General features: G+C 45.6%; 1 protein-coding gene and 1 long non-coding RNA gene across 6 annotated transcripts in view; one reads left to right on the top strand and one right to left on the bottom strand.

The window, feature by feature from the left end:
- Window positions 1-19,296, top strand: part of LOC144128873 (uncharacterized) — a 58,108-nt gene extending 38,812 nt beyond the window's left edge. For 2 of the 5 annotated variants that reach the window (XR_013313836.1, XR_013313837.1), the window contains 3 exons: window positions 8,437-8,605; window positions 15,486-17,433; window positions 18,041-19,296. Coding sequence is in view for 3 of the 5 variants with exons in the window: in XM_077662648.1 (XP_077518774.1) it covers window positions 8,437-8,611; window positions 15,486-15,607 (297 nt within the window). In the remaining 2 variants the exon portion in view is untranslated. Of the gene's footprint in view, window positions 1-8,436; window positions 8,612-15,485 lie in introns of all 5 variants that reach the window. The other 3 variants (XM_077662648.1, XM_077662647.1, XM_077662649.1) reach the window with 2 other exon arrangements.
- LOC144128876 (uncharacterized) overlaps window positions 1-20,196 on the bottom strand; it is a 43,826-nt gene extending 23,630 nt beyond the window's left edge. The window contains exon 1 of the long non-coding RNA XR_013313839.1: window positions 20,058-20,196. This is a non-coding gene — a long non-coding RNA (uncharacterized LOC144128876). The remainder of the gene's footprint in view (window positions 1-20,057) is intronic.
- Between the last annotated feature and the right edge of the window lie 4,124 nt (window positions 20,197-24,320).

Below are 24,320 nucleotides of genomic sequence, written 5' to 3'. Positions count from 1 at the left end.
TTTTTTTTTTATGCTTCTGACGAGGTGGTTGCTGTTCTGATAGTGAAGAGGTGATTGCTGTCTCTTTTATTGTTTCTGAGGTTTCACTGAATGCGTATTGCCTGGGACAATATGCAAAATCTTGTATTTCAAAGCAAATTTCGCAGACTTTGCTTTAGCAAACTTGACCAGGTTCATTCGTGCATTTCTGACGGAAAAGTCTTCACTGACGCTGACGTCAGTTTCCTGGAATTTACGACTGTTAGAAAGTACAGTGTCCTTAGTTTTATGTGAATTACACTTGACTATGATTGAACGATTGTGGTTAGGCACACCCCCCGTCAAAAGTATACAGCCCAAGGGGGTTTTCTTGCGAGACCTTCAGCGTGCCTGGTTAGGCATACTTAGCGAACATAAATTGCATTGAGTCCTCAATCCTCCCAAGCTTTAAATTGCTAGATGTTCTAGGGAGCCCCGCTAGAGAGCTTAGAAGCAAATCCCGTTGTACTGTACACTTTTGACGGGGACTACATAGCGCCCAAGACAATGGGCGCAGTGAATGTTTATGGGCTCAAAACATGGCGAATGACTGCCTCCTCAAAGCCTGCAAAATTTTCGAATGGGATAGTACCAGGAATGTCATAAAATATGAGGTTATTATGAGGAGCGATTTTCAGTATCGTAGACTCGGGCGTCTAGAAGGTCTATCTGGCGAGTCATCATCGCATTTTCAGATTTCATTCCTTCTCTGTTTGCATAGCTGAAGAAGCTTGTAAATGGGCCTCCAGATCGGTTGTGCGCTTAGTCGGGTCGGCTATGCCGTTTTTAGTTTAATTCGTCTGGCTTTCTTTAAGGTTGTTTATTTCGGAAATGAGTGTAGTTTGATTGGCAGATAACTTTTTTTAGCTCGGCAAGCACAGTTTCAGAAGTGTCAGGTCGTGGGTTTTTAAGCATCTGCCTTGAATGCACGATGTGCAGGGTTTGATCCCCAGTGCCGCCGGGTACCCACCGGTAATACAATGGGTGCAAGCTTTCCCCTGCCTGGTGCTCAGCTTCTTAAGGGTGAAATGCTTGTGAAATGGAGAAAAAAAAAAAAACTTGTGCCATGGCGCTCTTTGGCCACAGATGCCCTTACGCCATAAAAATTCATCATCATCATGATTGCATATGCAAAGACTGTGTGCGTGTGTGTCGGGCTTTATGGCGCATAAGCAGCTCATGATATGTGCCAGACACAGGGTTGGTAAAACCTCACTGTTGTGCTGGTGGACTAGTTCTTAAAAAAACTCACAATTTGGCTTTTCCTTCTTTTAGAAATCTAGCTACTCATAAGTCTACAATTTGGCTTTTCCTTCTTTTAGGAATCTAGCTACTCATGATAAGTCTACTATTGCATTCTCTCCTAAGAGCCAAGCAAGAATGGAAAGGGATGTATTTGTTGTTAAATATTGTGGAATGCTTTTTTCTAGGGGTGTGCGAATATCTAAATTTTCGAATACGAATCGAATATGTTATGTGGCAAAAACGCAGTATCTGGGCAAATTATCTGCATATAGAGTTTAAAGTTGCAGGAAAACAATATAAAGGCTCTGTTCTCTTTCTTCTCCATCGTTTATTGCATGGACCGATCGCTTTCCGATGCTGCTAGACTTGACCTTGTGCGCAATTCCGCAAGTGGGCTTTCCCACATACCACACGTGCTGCGAACGAGATGAGGGACGACCCGCTTCTAGCAATTGCAACGCGAAACCGCGTTTACTTTTTATCCTTCCGTAATATGTTATCTAATTAATGCCCACACCCATGGCATTCGTTCTGTCACCTTAAATCTCTAAGCGTGACCACCGCATCTTATTTTGGTCAACTACGCGATGCGGGAAAGCCTACTTGCGGAATTTCGCGTGAGGCTCCCGAAGGGGCGAGTCGAGGTGTCGGAGCAGGGCAAGCGATCCTGTAAAAATCCCGCCTATTGCATGGTGCACTGTAACTCATGCACCTCCTAAGTGGGCGTAACGGCAGGCGTGACAACGTTCGGAGGGCCCCTGTCACTAGGTAAAAAAAATAACCTGGCCACGTAGTTTTGGTTTCTGAGCTTCGCCACTCGCCCGTGGCAATGGCAACTGTCGGCCCGTGCATTCGCCAGTAGTCTAATCTCAGCACCATGCCGCTTTCAGGCGCTGACTGACGCGTCACTGGTCATTTTTTTTTCCTTTTTAGAAGCAGTCTCGCCATTCCAACGTCAGTGTGCATTCCCATCTCGCTTACGTTCACAATGTGTTCCAGCACGCCGAAACTCTGTGCTTGTCACCAGATTACAGGTGTTTGCACTATAGAGCCGCCTCATAAGAATACTGCATTTTCGGTAGTTTTTTTTCTTCGGGTCTGCAAGGCATTTTATAAATCGACCTTTGAATTACCCGGGCATTTCTGTTGGTTCTTTGAACTCCGAATTAATGAGGTTTTACTAGCCATCATGTTATTTTTGTTTCCAGTCTTGTCACGTTATGGACTTCATTTTGCCTGACCACATTACAGGTTGGATACTGTTATGCTGTTCAATTAGGTAGTATACATTTCTGCGCACATCATGTTTATTTTTTTTTTATATCCGGCAGTCTAGTTTTGTTTATTTCAGTTGTAAAGGCCATACACTATTTTGAAAAAAATATGAGCAACAATGTTTTGCTTGTTTATCGTTTCTGAATTTATTTTTCGTGCTGATCAGATATTCGATATTCGAAGCCATTTTTTCTTCATATTCGTATTCGATTTGTATTCGAAAATTTCAATATTCACACACCCCTACTTTTTTTCTTAGTTTTTCGAGTTTTCTGCATGAAAATAAAATATGGTTTACTCTGACCATTTTGCCACATTCACAGAGGATTTTCTTTTTTCATGGGTATGAAGTTATGTGTAAGGTGCATATGTCTAATGTGAAGGCGACGCGAGATGACTTCAATAAAACATTCATGGTGTTGACATGACTTCCATTCGCCAGGGATCAGCACAAAAAAAAATAGTTTCTTCTTACCTTTAGTGCGACCCCCCCCTCCCCTTATAGCAGGTGAATAAGCATAGTTTAGTGTGGACTTGGCAAATACTTCCAAATTATGAACAGTCTTGCAGTCTGCCGTAAAAGGGTTGTTCATTGTAACCAACACACCCCTTGAGTGGTCCCTATGAATGAAAATTTAATGCTTAATGGGAAAGCACTTGAGATCTGACTAAGGTCAGTGCAGCAAACAGTTGAAAACAAAAAAATCTGTGATGTTTAGAAGCAGAAAGCAGGCTGCATGGATTAGGGAACTAAGATCGGATTATAATTCTAGTAGGAATTGAAGAGAGTTAGTCTTGACTAGTATACTGTGGCGATTTGGGGGGGAACAGGTTTCGGAGGCAAAATTTTAGAGCGCAGCTCTTAAGCGCTGATTCGTGGGTTGAGCTGCATCGCCGTCACTGACATCGCTGACTCCCCTCGAGACCGGCCGTGGCGAGCGAAGGAAATTACCGCTGCTTACTCATAGATGGTGCCAGAGTGGTGCGCGCTATGTGCACCATTGTCCATCACCACTGTTGGTCTGTTCGATTCGCCTCCACTACGTGAACTGGTTCTTGCGGTGCTGCACTTCGCCATTTGTTTCAGCGGTGCAAGATGGCGACGCGTCTGCATGACTCCATTCGTTTCAAAAAGTGCTGACGTTGTGCAGGTCTAGTTCAGGAAAGTTCAGGAAAACTGCACCTCCTCAGTGGTCAGTGCCGAAATGGTGCAGTCGCCATGGAAGCAGACGACTTGTGCAATGATAGCTTGCCCTTTGTGATAAACGGCAGAGATACTCGAATTATTCCACTCGTCGATGAGGACTGTGCCTCACACGGGCACTCCGACTCTTATGGAACGTGATTGGCCGCCCGAGAAGGTGGCGACGGAGGTGGGGACGGCGGCCCTCGCCGGCACCTTGCATCTCTCGACCATCGTGCTCTCGACAGACCCGTCGCCAGCGTCTTTCCTTTCTACTAATAAAGCTATATTAGTTATCGAAGACGGTTATTTTAACTAAAAAATAAACACATTCATGCAGTGCATGATGCATGTTGTTGCAGCAGCCGCTTAACATGCAAGTCAGCAAGCTCACACCTTCAGTCGCGTTCAGTGAAAGAATAAACGTGCGTTTTGCTTAGCTGCCATGAGGTTGCATCGAGGCTGACTCATGGCAGCATGTCGCTGCGATGTGCTGTTTGAAAATTCTTCACGCGGTTCGGGATGTTGGCGGCCGTTGATTTGGACGTCACGCTGCTGGTTGCAATGTGGTGGCAACGCCAAGTCTAGCAGACGACCAGGCCTGCACTCGACCATTCGTTTTGGAAGCAGCCAGTGTCAAGCAGCACTTGAAATGCTGGAACTGGTGCTGCACACTCACCGCGCTGCCGCTGAACTTTACAGAACTGGTGCAGAGCGTGCAGGCGAATCGAACGGAACTTGCATGTGCGGAGTTAGGGTAGCCAAGGGAGGGGAGGTTTGTCTGTGGCGGCACACACACCCACGCACTTCCCTGTTGTTGCAGTGCGCCACGCTCCGCTCCCTTGGCAGGCGGTGCTGTGAAATGTGCTGCAAGCGATAGATTGTCCACTTCGGCCATGCCACTCACAGCGTTGTCTTCCTAGTATAAACTGCCTGCTTATGAACCATGGCATTGGTGCAGCAGGCTGAACACATCTCCATTCATTTCTCCGACCGCAAAGCCACCTTCATGACAATCAATGACTGGGAGAGAAGTGATAAGGAGTGCTTTGTAACTGTATGTACATACATGTATCTCTCAAATTCTTTGCCTCAATATATTGCAAAATCAAAACACCCAGAGAGCTGCGCTCAAATTTTGCGTTAAGGAATATTGTAATCGTCCTTGGAATTTTTTTACTGCTGAAGCCTAAGACAACTTACGTAAATTCACTGCCAGTTTTTCTTCACATTTTAAAATTTTTTTGCATACAACAGTGAAACTTAGCATGCCTATTAAAAAGTCTGCTAAATGCTGAAGTACAAAATTTTACTAAAATATCTTCAGTAGTTTTGGCATCATTAATTTTTAGGTGCGTCTTTCCTGTACCATAAAACTTGCGAAAGCCTGGTGTGACAACAGAACTTGGTAGGAATCTGCAGTCTCTCCTAAGATCTACCGAAAGGAATGGTTGATGCAGTGACACTCTCCAAATATGTTTAGCAGCCAGATGTTTTTATACACAAAGTTCTGTATCCGCTCTTGCATAATGTGCTTATTACCATCATGAAAAATTAGCGAGTTATATGGAAAATGAGAAAGTAACTCAAAAATATAGAAATCTCACTGCATAAAGAATTTATAACAGAACATAGTGCAAAAAAATGCATGAAAATCAGGGAAGCCATTGTCATGCTATGCTGTCTGCAAACAGAGCAGTCAGGTAAAAAATTAGTTTTGAGAAAACTGACACTGAAATTGTACAGGCACTTCATGTCCGTAGAAATGCCCCAGAACTATAATGCTCAGTGTCTTTGGCTTTGGGCGCCTTGTAGCCATGTGATTCCGCCAGGAGGAGAATGAATTGCGATGCGACTAGCTTTCTGGTGACACCAGCGTTGTCGCGAGCGGTTGTGCGATAGCCGAGCTATCGCACTTGAAAATCAGCCACTTCAGCGCAAGCTTCAGCCAGATTTTTGTAGCGTGAGCTACACTGGCCAAGGTTGAGCAGTTTTGCATGTCTCCTGGAGAGCCGTGCTGCACATGCGCGAGGAGCAGTTACGTCACACGTCGCACAGCTGGCGCGCGCGCCTCGCTGGTCATAGCCGCGGCAGATGCACTGGTGCCGCCGTGTGCCCAGCTGTGCGCCTCCGTTTCGCAGTAGCCAAGTCTGGCGCTGCGCCAGAGCCGCTTGATAGCGCCTCTCATTTTGTGTGCATGCGCAAAGGTATCGGGGGTGTACATCTAGCGGGGCGTTTGCCAGTGTGGTATAGCCATGTAGAAGGAGAGCGAAATTGCTGCTCAGCGGCTCAGCGTAGCTCACGCTACGTATATCCTGGCATAGCCGAGTTAAGCCACTGCTAATTTCTTTTTCCTACCTGCGTTCACAAAAATATTTTTTTGAAGTCGCTGCTGGGTTGTTTTCAGCAAAAGTTTTTCGGGAAGTGATTAAAAAGACCTTATAGATACCGAATCTAATGTTTTCGAAAAATTCAGTTTTTTTTTTTAGTGATTTTCCTGGTTAAAAAGCCTCATCCCCCCTTAAGTAACTAATGATCTGTTAAATGGACACTGAGGACAAATTGAAGCTGGTTCATATTGATTGATTATGCTGCATTTTATTGACAAAGAGGTTAATTTCAATGAAAATCGAGTGTTTTCACAAGCTAGAAAATGAACGCCTTCCCCCCCCCACCCCCCACCACTGCAAGAAAATAAATGCATACATGGCCACCACAGCCCATTATCACAAGCAGACTGTGATGACTAAGTCTGTAATTATCTTGTTGTCATCATCGAATGGGGCAAAATATTCCATTTTCGGCCACAAATTTGTCAGGCGATAAGTATATATGCTGCTGCCAAAAAAAAACGTCAGCAGAGGCATATTTCCCCAGGCATTCAAATTTTACTAAAAAGAAAAGTTGCAGAAAGATGTCCTCACAGTGAACGTCAAAGGATTCGCAAAATGTATAGGCATGTGCGAATAGTGGTTTTTTACATTCGAAGCAAATTCGAATCGAATAGTAATTTTCTTCGAATAATTTGAATCATGTTGAACGTGTTGAATGGAACGAATAGTGTGGAACAGAAAAGGGTTGAACGGCACAATTGGCATTTGAAAAATTATGTATTTTTCGAACACACAAGGTCATTACACGAAAAAAAGGAGAGAATGCATTGAATTTTATCACATTCATTGAAGCTGTGTCGATGGCCTGCTAAAGTGGGCATTGGAAAGTGGGAAATTGGCTTACTTGCCGAGTTCGGGTGCGAGACCTATCTGTGAGATCTCAGATTGCTGGCCTTAACTGCGATTGCGTCGTTGGGCAGATATTTGTTTTAAGCGACGATTCCATGAGTGCCTCTTAAGTGCACATGCTACACGTCCAGCGCCACCCTTATCAGATGTCAGAATGGGCACCTGTCACAATGTGCCTCGTGCTAGTTTCCTTTCGAGCTCACGCCATCGCGCTTGATTCGCGAATTTCGCATGGATCTAAATCTCTCTATTGATGCACGCCACCTTGCCGCGTGCGCACCGCGTGTAGCGCGGCTGCAGGCACCTGGCAATTACAGATCTGTGCGCCACACTTCTCCCTGCTTGAGTTTTTTGCTGCGAGCATGCACAGACCGGCTCCAGCATAGGCTCGGGAGCGCAGGCACGGGGCGCAGAGTCGGGGCTTTGGTTGCGCGCATGCCGTGTTGCGATCCTGGAGTATGAAGCAAGAGTTCCAGAAAAGTTATTCGCTCGGGACGAATACTTCGAGATTCTGAATACCAAACATTCGGTTCAGATCAAATATCGAATTCTTTACTGTTCAATCAAGTATTTGAAATTATCTAATATTCTCACAGGCCTAAAAATGTAGTCAAAAGATATTGAGGTGGAGTAATGAGATTGGGGAGTTGCTAGAATAGAGGCCACGACTGGGCTGCTAGGCAAGGCAATCCTACATGACTGGGGTGCTAGGCATGGCAAGCCTGCTGTGAACTAATTAGCTTGACAGGTGATGGCAGTGGTCATAATGGTGAGGACAGAAGACTGGGAGTGCAGAAAAGACAAGGCAGCGCATTAATTATCTTCCTCTAGGTGTGCTGTTCGTTATGCTTGCTTCGTTTCACTCTAATTTTGGCTTCTTACAATCACCACAAAAGGAAAGAAAAATGGAGATGAGAGTCAGACTCTCATCTCCATTTTTCTTTCCTTTTGTGGTGATTGTAAGAAGCCAAAATTAGAGTGAAACGAAGCAAGCATAACGAACAGCACACCTAGAGGAAGATAATTAATGCGCTGCCTTGTCTTTTCTGCACTCCCAGTCTTCTGTCCTCACCATTATGTTCGTTATGCTTGCTTCGTTTCACTCTAATTTTGGCTTCTTACAATCACCACAAAAGGAAAGAAAAATGGAGATGAGAGTCTCAACGTGCAAAAGAAGCCAACAGTATTTAAAACGAAGGAAGGTTATAGGTGAATGTTATGACTTTAAAGTTTTTTGTTTTGGCTTTTAGTTTTCTAGAGAAGGAATGTAATTGAATAATCATTTTAGACAGCACATAATTTACCAGAAAGTAGAAGACAACCATCTTGCTGACGATTTGTGTTTCCCAACGCTTTCCTTGGTTTCAAAGACAGTTGGTTTCTTTTGCACCTGTTATCCGTTTTAATGCTGTGTTTATTTCCAGCTCCTGTATGCCTACATACTGTTTTTTTTTTTTTTTTTTTTGTGCCCAGTACTATCGGATGTGCAGCACTTCCGTGCAGGCGTGCGTCGTCCCACCAGTGCAGGGCTACAATGGCAACTTCAGCGTGGCCTGTGTGCCATACATGCCTGACTCTAGCACTGTTGTGCCTGACGTGAGGTGCAATGTGCCAGACGCTGGAGCTCCTACAAATGGCTTCGGTGAAGGTCTTGCTGCTCCTCATTCCTGTCTTCCTTACCCAGTGGCCATTTTTTATTCTAGTTTGTACGTGACTGGAACAGGGGCAGCGATCAAGTCGTTGCTTGGGTTGAGGGGGTGAGGGAAAACGTGCTCGGAATTGTAGCGCTTAGCAAGCCGATATTGGAACAGAAGAGAAATATGTGGATTCCAAATTCATATCTGGAGCAGTTCACCCACTTTGCGATGGAGTGGCTGAATCCGGCAGAGCACCCAGCCGAAATCTGCGTTTGGAACACTTGTACTTTGGCCGGAGCAGACGCCTCATATTTGGGAAGTGCTGGTTTCGATCCTCAGTGTTACCAGGTAACCACCGGTTTTCTAATGGCTACAAGCGCCACTGCAGTGGCAAACTGGTTATGGCGCTTGGCTGCTGACCCGAAAGACGCGGGTTTGATCCCGGCCATGGTGTCACATTTCGATGGAGGCGAAATGCTAGAGGCCCATGTACTGTGTGATGCTAGTACACGTTAAAGAACCCCAGGTGGTAGAAATTTCCAGAGCCGTTGACTACGGCATCCTTCATAGCCTGAGCTGCTTTGGGACATTAGACCCCATACAACTAACTCTAATGGGTGCAAGATTTCCCCCAGCCTGGTGCTCAGCTTTTCTTGGGTGAAACGCTTGCGAAAAGGATCTCGTGCAAAATGTTACCAGTGTCCTTCAATACTTTTTCAGGGCATGAAACTCCGACCGGAGTTTCATATAGATTCGGTGTCAGTTGCTAGAGGCGCCACATTTACAAGAGTGCGTTGAGCCACCGCAGAACTCGCCGGCTGGTATTACATTTCAGCCAGTATTTGCAGCTAAATGTTTGGAATTTTCTGCGATTGTCTTATTAACTTACGTTAGAATGCGCTCTAGCGTTAAGTTTTTGAACATAATATGCATCTTCTATTACGCAATTGTAGGAAAGGCTAGGACAGCGCTAATAATGAATGAATGCCCCGCTAGAGCAGATGCTGTAAAACTAACGGTGCAGCTTGTTAGTAACTTGGAATAGCCCTGGAGGAATTTATAACGTGACAGGCAAGACTTAACTGCCCATCAGACAAGCCGCAAGGCCGTTTACTTGTCACCTTTCACTCTATCCTTGCTGGCTGCAGAACTTTCTGTACACAAATGGAAGTGTCACTGTAGTGTATATTCAACACTTGCTTAAGAAAGCAAACAGTGCATGGTCGGTATGCAAAAGGCGCGTTCACGCCAGGCTGATCTCAGTCAGCAGATTGTCAGCAAAGGCATTCTCTGCATAGCCTTTGCCCTTGTTGCACTACGTTGAGATTGGCGGTGCATCAGTGGCCGGCGTACGGTGGTGTCAGTGGCACGTAGCCTAGATTGGAGCAGTCTGGTGGCAGTCAGCCAGCATGATGCCTCGTAGTCTGCACCGGCTAATAGCCATTACCGTTTCCACTTCGCCCTACCCACAGCCTCACTGCACAATTGCTCCGGCTCCTGTGGAGTTAATTTCGGTTTCTGCTGTACGCTTTTTTTCTGCTGCTCGTTTAATAAATATCTTGTGCATTGGCTAAGTGGATACTTCAACGTACTGGCACACCATTCAGCGTTCACTGAGTGTGTACGATATTGCCCCAGGAATGCACTGATGACTACGATTGCATCCCAGCTCTGCTGTTGTTTAATTAAATAGCTGTGTACAGTCAGATGCTGCTTGTTTTCATGGTATAGAACACAAGCTGAGATTTGCTTTCCTTTTATATTCTTTTATCTTCTGTGCTGGTCGTAGCTTTACTGATTTTGCATAGTACAATAAATCTGCAAGCAGTGCCCAGGGATGCAAATGTATGTTTGGGAAACATTTGATAGCCGGGTTTTTGACTCCGCATGCAACCGGCACTTCCTGCTACCTGTATCTGCTTTCTCCAATGTGAGAAATGCTTGTATTTTAAATAATTTTATCCAGAAGTATGTTCAGTGACAGTTTGTGTAATTGAAGTGGCCTAATTTGTTGTCCAATAATAATAATAATGATAATTGGTTTTTGGGGAAAGGAAATGGCACAGTATCTGTCTCATATATCCTTGGACACCTGAACCACACCGTAAGGGAAGGGATAAAGAAGGGAGTGAACGAAGAAAGGGGTGCCGTAGTGGAGGGCTCCGGAATAATTTCAACCACCTGGGGATCTTTAATGTGCACTGACATCGCACAGCACACGGGCGCTTTAGCGTTTTTCCTCCATAAAAACGCAGCCGCCGCGGTCGGGTTCGAACCCGGGAACTCCGGATCAGTAGTCGAGCGCCCTAACCACTGAGCCACCGCGGCGGGTAAATTTGTTGTTCACAAGTGACACCGGCGACAGGTGCCAGTCACTAGCATTGTTTGGCAGACCAGCTCACAGTAGCACTGCTGCTAATTGTATGCATGTCCTGCGGCATTAGCACTTGTAGATTTCAGGTCACTGTTGTTAATGCTACTCTGGATTGCCCTCCACAATTGCTGGAACCACACTCTCGAATTCACAAGCTTGTTAGGTCTATATGGTCATTGCTGAAAAGGGCCAGCGTCGATTATTTTGAAGTTTGAAAATATAAAATGATTTTTCACAAGCACACACATTTTGAGGCGTTGGTGAAGCCACTTATGTCTTGCCCCGCTACTGCCCACTTCGGTTTTCTCGGCATCTCTGTGTCTCTGGAGCAGGAACCAACAAAACTTTCTTAATCATGCCTCTGTAGCCGGAAAGGCATGCCGGCATGCAGCAAGTGCTTGGCATGGTCCCATGCACAGAAATTACATTAAAAGGTCGAATTTCATCTTCAGATTAATAGGGGCTCGGTCACAAGAGTGCCCAGCTCCTCGAACGATGCCCTTATGCAGATGGTATCGCTGCAGCGCGGCAGCTGTGAGCAGCATATGAAGCTGCCCCATGGCTTAACGAAGAAGGTTTGTGATCATCAAATAACTTAAATCCGGCTTGTGCAATAAACCCCATTTGTGGCCCTTTTTTTGACAAAAAGCAGTTGCATTTTGGTAGAGCATCCGCCTCGTATACGGTAGGGGCTGGGTTCAGTCCCTAGTGCTGCCGGGTACCCACCGCCTTTCTAATGGCGGGAGTTAAGATTTGCCACTGTGTACCCACAGGTTTTGTAATGGGTGCAAGGTTCCCCCCCAGGCCTGGTGCTAGGCTTTTGTGGGGTAAAAATTCTTAGGAATAGAGTCTTCTGGGCATCTGACAGAGAAAAGTACCCAGCGTTCCTTGTGCTCTTCTTCTGATATGGAATGGCAGACTTCCGGTCAAATCCACCGATTTCAGCAAAGCAGTCCGCACTGCCCCACTGCCACAGCTTGGTGACTGCTCCTAATCTGCTATTGCAACAAGTGATCTCCGATCCTCTTTTGCCATTGGAATAGCCTTGCTCCGTAAACAGCAGTGAAAAGAGCAGAAAAATTTGATCCGGAAGTGCTCCGAATCTGCGATTGGAATTCACTCTTAGGCGTGATGCATGTGGGTAGGAGCTCAAGTCGCATGTATTTTGGGTAGCATCTCCTCTTGCTGTTCCTTGTCTTGCTGAGGCATATTTCGTTTATTTGTCTGTGTTGACTTGCATAATGCCATACATGTTTTCCACTAACAAACTGATAGGCTGACAAAAAAGCACCACTTGTAGAAGCTGCCTGTGATCTTTTGTGATCTCACAAATTGCGGAATGAATGAAAGCTCATGCAGCAGTGACATACTGTGATACATTCTAGGGTGATAAGTTGTTTGTATTTATTAAGTGCCCAATGGAGGCTTGTATATTTTGAATGGATGGCCTGACAACTTGCAATACTTGTACTATCAGCAACGAATGAAATGCAAGCAAGAGAATTGAAGTGTGAACATAAAAGCACCAACAATAATGGCTCCTGGAAAAGAAATGCAATTGAGGTTGATTAACACTTCTAAAGGACAGTCTTCGCACCTTTGAAGTTGCCCTTCACTGATATTGAGGTTCCCCCAGCTGAGAGCTTCTCATTTTACTGTCTGTGGTTCAATTGTCTTGTTTGCTGTGGTAAAGTGCACAAAACGCTTGTAGCCAGGTGTAAAGATTTTCAGTGACAAATTTCCTGCCAAGTTCTGCCAAATGAGGTTAAAGGTGAACCTTTGTGCCCTTGTATGCCAAAATAGCATTTTGGGCAGATATAGTGCCATGCCACCTCGATGCGATGTGTTTTCATTTGTGGATGCAGCCTGTGCTGTCAAATCCTTGTATACTAGGGACAGTGCCCATCAATGTGGACACAGTAATGTACTGAAATTTTCAAAAATATTGCCATCGCAAGCCAGGTATGCGAAATGAGTAGGAAATTGTTTTTAAGCTGGGTGCCTCAGCATTTTTTGGTAGCTGTCGTCCGGCTCCAGTGAGTGCATTTCTTTTTGTTTGTTTTACAAGTGTGACCACTTCAAAGGGACACCAAGGACAAATTGAAGCCGGCCTCTGTTGATAGAATATGGCATTAAAATGACAAAAGAGACCACTTTAACTAAAAATGAAGCTTTATCGGCTTAAAAAGACCAAAAGAACAAAATACAGGTGTCGCCATGACCACGTGGTGATTTCCCGAGTGAACTGCTTACGTCAACACCGAATTTTGGGTGCGGACCCGAGAGGCTACGCTACACTGCATGCCATTCACTTCAAAACGGTGACAAGCACTCCTTCTTGGTGTAGACATCTGGAATTTGAAAAGCCTTTTCCTGAGCCATAAATTCATCTTTTGTTGCTGGGCAAGCATTAATACACACAAAAAGAGTCGGGGAATAAATTTTTACTGAAAACTGCAAGTTTATGGAGTTGTCCTCAGTGCTTAAAATGCCTAAAATGTGCTGATTTTTTACATAACTCGTGACTCTAATGAGTCAAAAGAAGTTTAACGGATGCCCAGAAAGCAGCGTTGTGACAAATTGCATAATTTTTTTCTGTGCACTCTTGGTGTGCTTCTCCCAAAAATTGAACAGATTTGGAAATTTTTTGCCCTTTGATAATAATTTGTGACTGAAGAGAATGTAAAGAATGTAGTGTTGCTGGCACTGCCTTTTGCCTCTGAAATTAGTCCTCTTAAAGGGGCAGTAAGGACATTTCCTTGCAGTCTTCATGGGTAGTAAAAATCCTGCACATTGTTTTCCATCACTCATTTCAATTTCGGGATGTTGAGATCAGATAGGACCCTGTTGATGTGAACAGCACAGTGTAGCTTGGCCATAGAGATCCGTAGCAGAAAACTGCTCTTGACGAGATCAGACATTTGCTTGTGTATACAGCCGGCAGTGGTAGTACCTGTATTTCATTTTTTGGCCTTTTCTCTGGCTGATACCAGTTTTATTATCATTGAAAGCAACCTTTTTCTCATTAGAACGAGGAAGTCTGTCGATACAAGCCAACTTTACTCCGTCCTCAGTTTCCCTATAAGGCTGTTTAGCCATTAGGTACGAGGAGAAAGCTCTGCTGTGGTTCACGGACAAGTGTGCCTTTGGCAAGCACAGTGCGCCCACAAACCCTGAAACATTTCAGCATGTAGCATGTTCTGGGATCTTGTCTGTTAGTAAGATGCTACGAGTGCATAGAAGACAGCACACAGCATGAACATTCATCGAAAGATGCACGCAGCTTGCAAACAGAGTCGTGGGCGCTGCAGATGCTTCCGTGCATGCGAAGATAGTTAGCTAGCACTCACCAGCGCTCTATAGAAACTGCTTCCATGTTTCTCACGTCACTCACGTGCCCATTATTGGCACTCTTCAGCTGCTCAAGCTCACTTGTGCCAGGTGTTGCTTTTGACGAACTTTTTCCCGTGAATTTTGCTTTTAAATTTCTTAATTAATGTTCGCTCATCTCTTTCAGTAGTGTGAGTTAGTGCTGCAGTACTTGTGCATTCACATGTTGGATGTTTCTTGTGCTTGCACTCTTCCGACTACCAGTCAACTTCATGGTGTGCTCATTGTTTTCGATGGTGACATCAAATTGCTACATGGTTTTGAAATTGCATAAACTTGTTCTGAGGCAGTCTGACTACTGTATTTTAATGTTTTGAATAGGACATAGCAGCTCAACATTGCCTTATTGGTAAGCTAATGCAGTGGCACTAACCCCAAGTAGAAAGAATGAATATAGATACTGCAATATTGAAGCAAGAGCTATTGCATTTTTCTCACCTGCAGAAAGGTTTACATGCACGGTTCATGAAGTTGTGCTTTTAAAGGCCAGTTATTCTGACAACTTGGTGTGCTCAAATTGTGTTAGCCAATCTGTGGTTCATAGTGCCTGCTGCTGACTATATAAGTGCAGAAATTCATTAAAGCACACACAGTGCCTCTGCCAAACACTGCACATGCCTTGTCATTTTCAACCCTTTCAGATGCTTTCAGATTTGTACTAAAAAATTGATTTTTTTTTCCAGTTAGATATGTCGGATGAGGTGGTTAGCATCCTCAAGTTTCACATGGACTAGAGAAATGCAGGCAGGCCTGAAGAAAGCTAGTTAGTTTTGCAACAGGAAATGGTACCTCTTGTTTTATAGACAAATGTACATAACTGTATATCAAGTGTCGTAATGGTTTAGAATTATGTTGAAGCCTCCGGATATGTTCAGTAAGTAAGGTCATCTTGAAAAATATTATTTCCCTGTGTTTGCTAGCCAACACAAAAAATTCTGGTAGCATCGTGAATAGTAAGTGCTAAATCTGTCGGAAACAAAGAAGTCGTGACCAGGTAAAGCACACCGTTGGAATAATCGGTGGGTTTGCTGTTAGTGCAGTTGTATTCATATATCTTATGAAAGGGCTAAATTAAACAAAAGTTGTTAATGCTGTTTTCATTATTTTTTCTTTTGTTTTAGGACACAACCCCATGACTTCCCCAGCACCTGGCTTTGGCACTCCAATGAACAGCAGTTCCTTTGGCCCATCGTCAGCCCATGGCTACAACATGGCACCACATGTTGCACAGCCCCAGAATTGACCGACTGGCTTGGAGTGCTGTGTGTGGCAGCTCACTGGCATTATTTTCAGGGTCAAGGCCAGTTGGTTGCTGCGTAGCCTCGTGCATCCTAGTCAGCCATGACAGCTTGCATTTAGCCTGTGACGTAACATGTGCCAAATCCAGTGTTTACATGTTTGCAATGAGTGATGGAGATCAGAATTGGCTGCAGCAATGTGTCCTCCATGCACATTCATTTGCTCTTACTTAAGCTGCCACTGCTTATTGTGCTTTATGTTCATTACAGTTCTGATTTATTTGACAAGCAAGTTGCTTTGTTCAGTGCGTGCAGCAGCACTCGGGAAGCGACTCAGGGCTTGGGGTGAATAATTCCTCCTTTGGCTGATAAAGAATAGTCTCTTGTCTGTGCCTGACTAGAAAGCTTTTACTTATTTTTGGCCACAGCTCAAAATCTGTAATGCAACTGTTAACTTAAGCAGAAGTTTCCTGTGATCTCTCTATCTATATACATAGGTGGCAGCTACATTTGCGCAGGTGTAGGGTCGAAGGGCTGCCTGTGGCATGACATAGTACGGTGCCAAATAAATTGAGCCTTAGGCTGCATCCTGGCCACAGTTGAGTGTGGGTTGACACTGATACTCGGTGCAAGTTTTCTAGTCCAGCAAACATCTCCTCAGCCATGTTAGCATAACAGTTTTCATCTTGTCTAGTCCCGTTGGTCGCAAATGGTGCTTCCGACCTCAAACAAAGAAGGTTGAAATTTTGAACGTGTGGCAAATCCAGTGTTTACATGTTTGCAATGAGTGATGGAGGTCAGAATTGGCTGAAGCAATGTGTCGTCCATGCACATTCAGTTGCTCTTACTTAAGCTGCCACTGCTTATTGTGCTTTATGTTCATTACAGTTCTGATTTATTTGACAAGCAAGTTGCTTTGTTCAGTGCGTGCAGCAGCACTCGGGAAGCGACTCAGGGCTTGGGGTGAATAATTCCTCCTTTGGCTGATAAAGAATAGTTTCTTGTCTGTGTCTGACTTGAAAGCTTTTACTTATTTTTGGCCACAGCCCAAAATTTGCAATGCAACTGTTAAGTAGAAGTTTCCTGTGATCTCTGTATCTATATACATGGGCGGCAGCTACATTTGCGCAGTTGCAGGGTCCAATTGCTGCCTGTGGCATGACATAGTGTGGTGCCAAATAAATTGAGCCTTAGGCTGCATCCTGGCCACAGTTGAGTGTGGGTTGACACTGATACTCGGTGCAAGTTTTCTAGTCCAGCAAACCTCTCCTCAGCCATGTTAGCATAACAGTTTTCATCTTGTCTAGTCCCGCTGGTCACAAATGGTCATTCTGACCTCAAACAAAGAAGGTTGAAATTTTGAACGTGTAGCAAATCCAGTGTTTACATGATTGCAATGAGTGATGGAGGTCAGAATTGGCTGCAGCAATGTGTTGTCCATGCACATTCAGTTGCTCTTACTTAAGCTGCCACTGCTTATTGTGCTTTATGTTCATTGCAGTTCTGATTTATTTGACAAGCAAGTTGCTTTGTTCAGTGTGTGCAGCAGCACTCGGGAAGCGACTCAGGGCTTGGGGTGAATAATTCCTCCTTTGGCTGATAAAGAATAGTCTCTTGTCTGTGTCTGACTAGAAAGCTTTTACTTATTTTTGGCCACAGCCCAAAATTTGCAATGCAACTGTTAAGTAGAAGTTTCCTGTGATCTCTGTATCTATATGCATGGGCGGCAGCTACATTTGCGCAGTTTCAGGGTCCAATTGCTGCCTGTGGCATGACATAGTGTGGTGCCAAATAAATTGAGCCTTAGGCTGCATCCTGGCCACAGTTGAGTGTGGGTTGACACTGATACTCGGTGCAAGTTTTCTAGTCCAGCAAACATCTCCTCAGCCATGTTAGCATAACAGTTTTCATCTTGTCTAGTCCCGCTGGTCACAAATGGTGCTTCTGACCTCAAACAAAGAAGGTTGAAATTTTGAACGTGTGGCAAATCTAGTGTTTACATGTTTGCAATGAGTGCTGGAGGTCAGAATTGGCTGCAGCAATGTGTCCTCCATGCACATTCAGTTGCTCTTACTTAAGCTGCCACTGCTTATTGTGCTTTATGTTCATTACAGTTCTGATTTATTTGACAAGCAAGTTGCTTTGTTCAGTGTGTGCAGCAGCACTCGGGAAGCGACTCAAGGCTTGGGGTGAATAATTCCTCCTTTGGCTGATAAAGAATAGTCTCTTGTCTGTGTCCGACTAGAAAGCTTTTACTTATTTTTGGCCACAGCCCAAAATTTGCAATGCAACTGTTAAGTAGAAGTTTCCTGTGATCTCTGTATCTATATACATGGGCGGCAGCTACATTTGCGCAGTTGCAGGGTCCAATTGCTGCCTGTGGCATGACATAGTGTGGTGCCAAATAAATTGAGCCTTAGGCTGCATCCTGGCCACAGTTGATTGTGGGTTAACACTGATACTTGGTGCAAGTTTTCTAGTCCAGCAAACATCTAGTCAGCCATGTTAGTGCAACTATTTTTTAAAGTGCCTCAGTTTTCGCCTTGTCTAGTCCCACTGGTCACAAATGGTGCTCCTGACCTCAAACAAAGAAGATTGAAACTTTGAACTAAGTCATAATATATATGATTATGAAATAGCTGGCGTGTATAATCTCTGTCTGCCAAGTTTTCCTAGAAATTGCAGCTTAGTTGTTATGCAGACCAGCTACTGAAATCTAGTCTCATTCTGAACACATTTCAATCATGGTGTCTCCTTTTTTCATTGATGCTTCAATGTAGCTTGAAAACTGACCATTCACGGCTTGTGCATTGAGCTCATGTACACCTTGTGCAGCCATCTTTAAGAATTGCATAAAAACTAATTCGAACATATGACATTTGCAAAGGTTGTGCTATGTAACAGATGGATTCATGAAAATATTTTTTTTGTCACCTTATTGGAGTTCATATTGGCTACTTCTGTCATGTTGCTACACCTTAGAACCACCTTGCAACTTTCCTTATTGTTTTCGCTTGCTAATTGGTTTCATATAATTGTGTTACATCGAACTAGATCTTTTCCTTTTTTCTTTGTTTTTTTTTTCTTTTCCTTGTACTTGTGCTTTTTTTCCTTGTACTGAGAATGTCATGGCTAGCAAGTGAAAATCGTGTTCCTCATCGGCCCACACATCTGTAGGAGAAGAAAGGAAAAAGGTGCCTTTCAAATTGTCCTGTGATCTCAGCCATACTGTGATTTCATATTTCCCATATGCTGTGCTTACTGTGTGAGTGGCTTTCGTCATGTGATTTCTCATTTGCTTTCACAGCCTCAAAGTTTGGGCTTGTTTTTGAGGCAATAATTGTGTAACCTTTCCTGTTCATGCCTCTTTTGCGTTCCTCAAGCATGGAGGCTTTAAATGTCACCGCCCCCCTTGTTATTTGTCTACACTTGTCGTTACTTATATCTTCTGTTTATTTGTTGTGTTTCTCATTTCTGATGCTCAAGATTTGCATCCTGAGGTGTTAGGGGGGTGTCCACATTTTTGTCATTGAGAAGCAAAGCAGCTTCACTGCCAGCAAAAGCATCCCGTTTCCTGGGAAAAAGTGCCTTACTTTTGGCATATTTGGATTTTCTGTACACCATTTTTGCGAATAAACATACTTGAAGCATAGCACATTTGATATTTGCTTTGTTTCTGGTTGTACAACTTGCTCATAATTTATTTCCTGGCAGTTATAGCTCCAGCACATAAAAAAAAAATCCGGATATGAGGTTACGTGTTTAGTTATGTAAGCTTGAGCACCTCTCGGCATTTGACCCAGTAGAGCATTAAGTCGTAGGCAGAAGAATGGCCGTCTAGCTAAAATGCAGACGAGCCTTGCCTCACTGCTGACCCTATATTTAGGGAAGTTGACTCCATAGCGAAAAACAGCTCGTGAAGTTGTGCTAGCCAAGGAAAGCACGAGGGCCCTGTCTGCGAATATAACTATAGCTAGGTTGAAAAGAACTGCAAAGCAAATAGCTTAAATCCCGGGACTCTGCAGTGGAAATCGAAACTCGTTTCACTGTGCATTCGATGCATAAATTTTACGTGACTGGTTGCGTGCATGCATCTAGGTGCATATGTGTGGTATGAACAGCACGCCCCCGGGAAGATCCCATCGGTTTAAATGAATTGGTAGGACACATATCGCGAAAAGCAGGACACGTCTTCCGACGCCGTAGCGCTTACGTTGGTTGACTGGACAAGAGTGGAAACCAAGAGCGTCTCGAACGCCCGTGAAGTGATCGCCGCGCTCTTGGCGATCTTTACATGCCTTGTAAAATATGCAGGTAAATATGGGGCCGCACGTGTCCTGTACATACTCGGTTGGTATCTGAGAACGCGACAGCGCAACGCATGGAGTAGCAACAGTGATTGCGCGAAGCATCGGCCTAAGTGTGTTGAACACGAGAAGAAAACGGGCAGCTTACGGCTTTTGTGCTGAGCTCCGGGCATCCCTCGCCGCTGTACCCCACAACATTGGTTTCTTCATCGCGGCGCCCATAATTCGGAACACGGAAGCCAGGCTTCCTTTGTCGGGCCACCCGCCGAGGCTTCGCTAGGTCTCGCACGTGCAGCACTTCATACGACGTACGCTGCTGAGTTTGTCTCTCGGCACGTGCAACAGTAGTCCAATAATAGCACTCCCAGCCTTTGTCAACGGCACTTGCATATATAACCGCCTTGGTGTGCGTGTAAGTCGCTGAGCAAAGGAAGATAAAAGAAAAAGCACGTGCCTGTCGACTGGCACCCAACAAGTCATATCGCTGCCTCGTGCGAGTAGTAACTGGTTTTGGGGGAAAGGAAATGACGCAGTATCTGTCTCACATATCGTTGGACACCTGAACCGCGCCGTAAGGGACGGCATAAAGGAGGGAGTGAAAGAAGAGAGGTGCCGTAGTGAAGGGCTCCGGAATAATTTCGACCACCTGGGGATCTTTAACGTGCACTGACATCGCACAGCACGGGCACCTTAGCGTTTTGCCTCCATAAAAACGCAGCCGCCGCGGTCAGGTTCGAACCCGGGAACTCCGGATCAGTAGCCGAGCGCCCTAACCACTGAGCCACCGCGGCGGGTCGTGCGAGTTGAGAAAGTTGAAAAATATCAACAATGTACCCTGGCCAGTCCCCCACCGTGGGTACGTGCCATTCAACCAGAGGCCATCATCATCATCAGAGGTGAGTGAATGTTCCGAAGCGACGAGGGCGGCTGCTGCAAAAGCCAGATACCCATCTCGCCTTGGCGGGCAAAGCATTCGTTTGAGGAAAAGAAACGGCGCATTAATTGGTTCTCATCTCGGTGGACACCTGAACCGCGCCATAGAAGGGAGGAAGGTGGGATTGAAAGAAGAAACAGGTGCCTTAGTGGAGGTTTCCGCTCCACCTAGTGCTTCTAAGGATCAGTCCCTTACGGGCTGATCCAAACATACCTCTTGTCCCTTCCTAATAAATGCTTTCACCACCACCAGTAATTTCGACCACCAGGAAATATTGACGGTGGTGGTAGTGGAAACATTTACTGCCAAGCAATACAGAGGGGAGAAAACCCCCTAACAGGGCACGAGGCAACCCTTAAGGGCTGCCCTCAGGACAAAGGACAGCCCTTGGAGGGCTATCCGCTTCAGGGCGTCGATAATTACCCGGCGCTGGTCAGCAGCAGCGGAGCTGGCCAGGAGAGTCTGCCGGCCAGTATGACTCCACGCGCGCCGTGTTTGGGGATGGAGGGTGTTGCGGGAAGGTAGGACATGTGAGGAGGACGTGAAGAAAGTCTCCCGGGTTCGAACCCGACCTCGGCGGCTGCGTTTTTATGGAGGCAATTGCTAAGGCGCCCGTGTGCTGTGCGATGTCAGTGCACGTTAATGATCCCCAGGTGGTCGAAATTATTACGGAGCCTCCCACTGCGGCACCTCTATTTTCCTTTCTTCTTTCACTCCCTCCTTTATACCTTCCCTTACGGCGCGGTTGAGGTGTCCGCCGATATATATGAGACAGATACTGCGTCATTTCCTTTCCCCAAAAACCAATAATTATTCCCGCAAAGTTTACAGGAAGAGAGGAATTGATCGGGGTAGCGGGCATGAAGGAGAATAGGGTAAGGAGCAGTTCGGGTCTGGAGTCGGTGCCAGTGGGAGGCTTGGTTTAAGGTTAGGGAGGGAGCCGGCGGTGCGTAAACACGCGGGGTATCTCGGTAGTAGGTAAGAATACCGTTGCGTATAGAGGTGCAGGAGGGATCAAAGAAGGGTTGCATCTGGAAATCTGGCGGCACATTGCGCCAGGTGCTATAGCTGCAAACCCCACTTCCAACAGACTACAGTTCAGCTGAAATCCAGATATAAGACAATCAGGGAGCTGGAAGCTTACTGCTTGGAATCGGGAAAAGGGACTTGTGTATAAGTGACCCTTCAGTTTTGCTTTCCAAACAAGAAAAGCAATTCTTGGAAAAGTAATAACATAACAAAGGTGACCCGATCTGCTGGGACAAATTCTTTTATTGATGCTTGTTTATATGATAGCAAAGTTGCTGCCTCAACTGTTTTTTTTTCGTATTTCTGTTTGGACATGCGAAGCTTATATATGTGTGCACACCGCAATAAACTTCAGTTGACAGTTTGCGCACGAGTGACTGTCGTCCCTGTGTTGTCCAAAGTCACCGCAGATTTCAACAAGTACAAATTCTTCGGACTTCAGTTATATTCCCACTCGGGGTGGGGTCCGTGTAACGGCGAAATCAAATTCAAAGGCCCAGTGGGAAAGCTAGCTGTCCTTCACAAACGCCACCGCCAGCCACCTTCGTATCGCACCCTTCTAGCTAAGGGGCGGCCCACTCACCCACCGTTCTCCTTGACCCAGCTCACCACGCCACCCTTACTCCATCCACCGCCACACTTAAGAATGGCTTCCACCTCTGGCCACCTTTACCCTCCAAAAAAATTCGGTCGCTTATGTGAAGCCTCGGCTTAGAGTAAAATCATGAGTAAGACTATGCAATCATAGAGGGAAAATCCAGCTGCTATCGCAGCTCTCATGCACCAGCTAGGTTTCATGATTGTTTTGTCAATTTTGGTGCGAAAGCACTACTTCACTATTGCGATCCTGAAAGAGCCGATGTATGTAAGAAGCATCTCAGATACCTGGTAGGTTGGCGCTCGCGCCAAACGATAATAACACTGGCGGAAATAACGGGAGCCCGAACCTGGAGAGCGGGACCTCCAGGTAAATCGTTCTCTGAAGTGCGAACTTTGGACAGCAGAAGAGAGAACAGCGCTGGCGTATTGCACGTCGCCGTCTTCACCAACTTCAGTGCGGAAAAGCCACGAAAGGCAAGAAAACTCGCATAAAGGCTGTCTGGGTAGGTGGACATCACAATCGCACTTTGCACTGTGTGGCGGTGGTGACAGAGAGATGTGCGCTGCTCGCGTTTGCGCTGAGAACTTTTGGAATAAACGCGGCACTGTGGCAACAGGCCACCGGCGTTCACTGGGATCATTGGCGTTGGCGTTGACAACGTTGTAGATTCCGTTGATTTCGAGGAAAGAAAATTAGCTGCGGTTCAACTACTGCTGAACCTAGTTAGAGAACGAAAGCTTTGGTAAGTAGACGCGGCTTAGACCCTTAACGTTGAGTGCGCTCATCACGCTGGATAGTCAACGTGGAAGCCCTCTACTACGGCATCTCTTTCTTTCACTCCCACCTCCCTCCCTTCCCTTACGGCGCGGTTCGAGTTTCCACCGAGACATGTGAGACAGTTACTGCGCCATTTCCTTTCCTGAAATATAATAATAATTATTATTATTTTTGAATTTGATAGTCAACGCGCCCTCCCTGCCAGGCGGGGGTTAAATTAATGGTTGAGCGCGAGAGGTTGGTCACCCAATGAACGCTGCGGCTTATTGCTGCAGTGGCGCGTATCTGCCACAACGTTTTCAGCGCTAATGCATGCAGCCCACATCTCTCCCCACCGCCACCTACCTCAGAGCGCGATTGAGGTGTCCACTGCCCCAGGGAGCCAGTTATGCGCCTTCCTTTCCTCAAAATCATGGGAGTCTAGAGCGTTGTCAACGCTAACGCCAGTGAACACAAAGAACAGCGACGGTCTATAGCTTCAGTGCCGCGTTCCTGCCACAACGTTGCGAATGCCAACGCATGCAGCGCGCATCTGTAGCTATATCGCCACGTAGCTTGAAGCGCGACTGAGGTGTCCACCGTCCCAGGGGGAAAGCTATGCGCCTTTCCTTTGGTTTTGAACGAAATTGAAGATTGGTTATTAAAATTGATTTTGAAAAAAGGAAATGGCGAGTAAGTAACTGTCTCACATATATCGGTGGACACCCGAACCGCGCCGTTAGGTGTTTGACCTCTGGTTCACTTGTAGGTCAAAACCGCAAGCACCGCGAAATCGTTACGAGGTAGCGTAGTGAAGCTTTCGCTTCAAAAAGGCGGATAACTGGCTCGCTGGTTCAGTGGACACTAATCGCGCTTTCATCTACGTGGCGTTGGCGTTCACCCGCAAGTCTGTTATCGCACAATATTCCGTGCTTAGCAACTGTAAACCGCCAGCAGATTTTTTAAATCTCCCCTTTGCATACACCCGGGGGTGGTACTTTAGACAAATTCCTTATTGCCTCTGCAAATAAATCTGCCTTCATTTACTGTGAACATAACTTGAACCCACATTTGTTGAGCGCCCTTGATAA

Source organism: Amblyomma americanum, chromosome 4 (genome assembly GCF_052857255.1).
Source record: "Amblyomma americanum isolate KBUSLIRL-KWMA chromosome 4, ASM5285725v1, whole genome shotgun sequence".
Lineage (NCBI taxonomy): Eukaryota > Metazoa > Arthropoda > Arachnida > Ixodida > Ixodidae > Amblyomma > Amblyomma americanum.
This window is presented reverse-complemented; position numbering and strand designations above follow the sequence as displayed.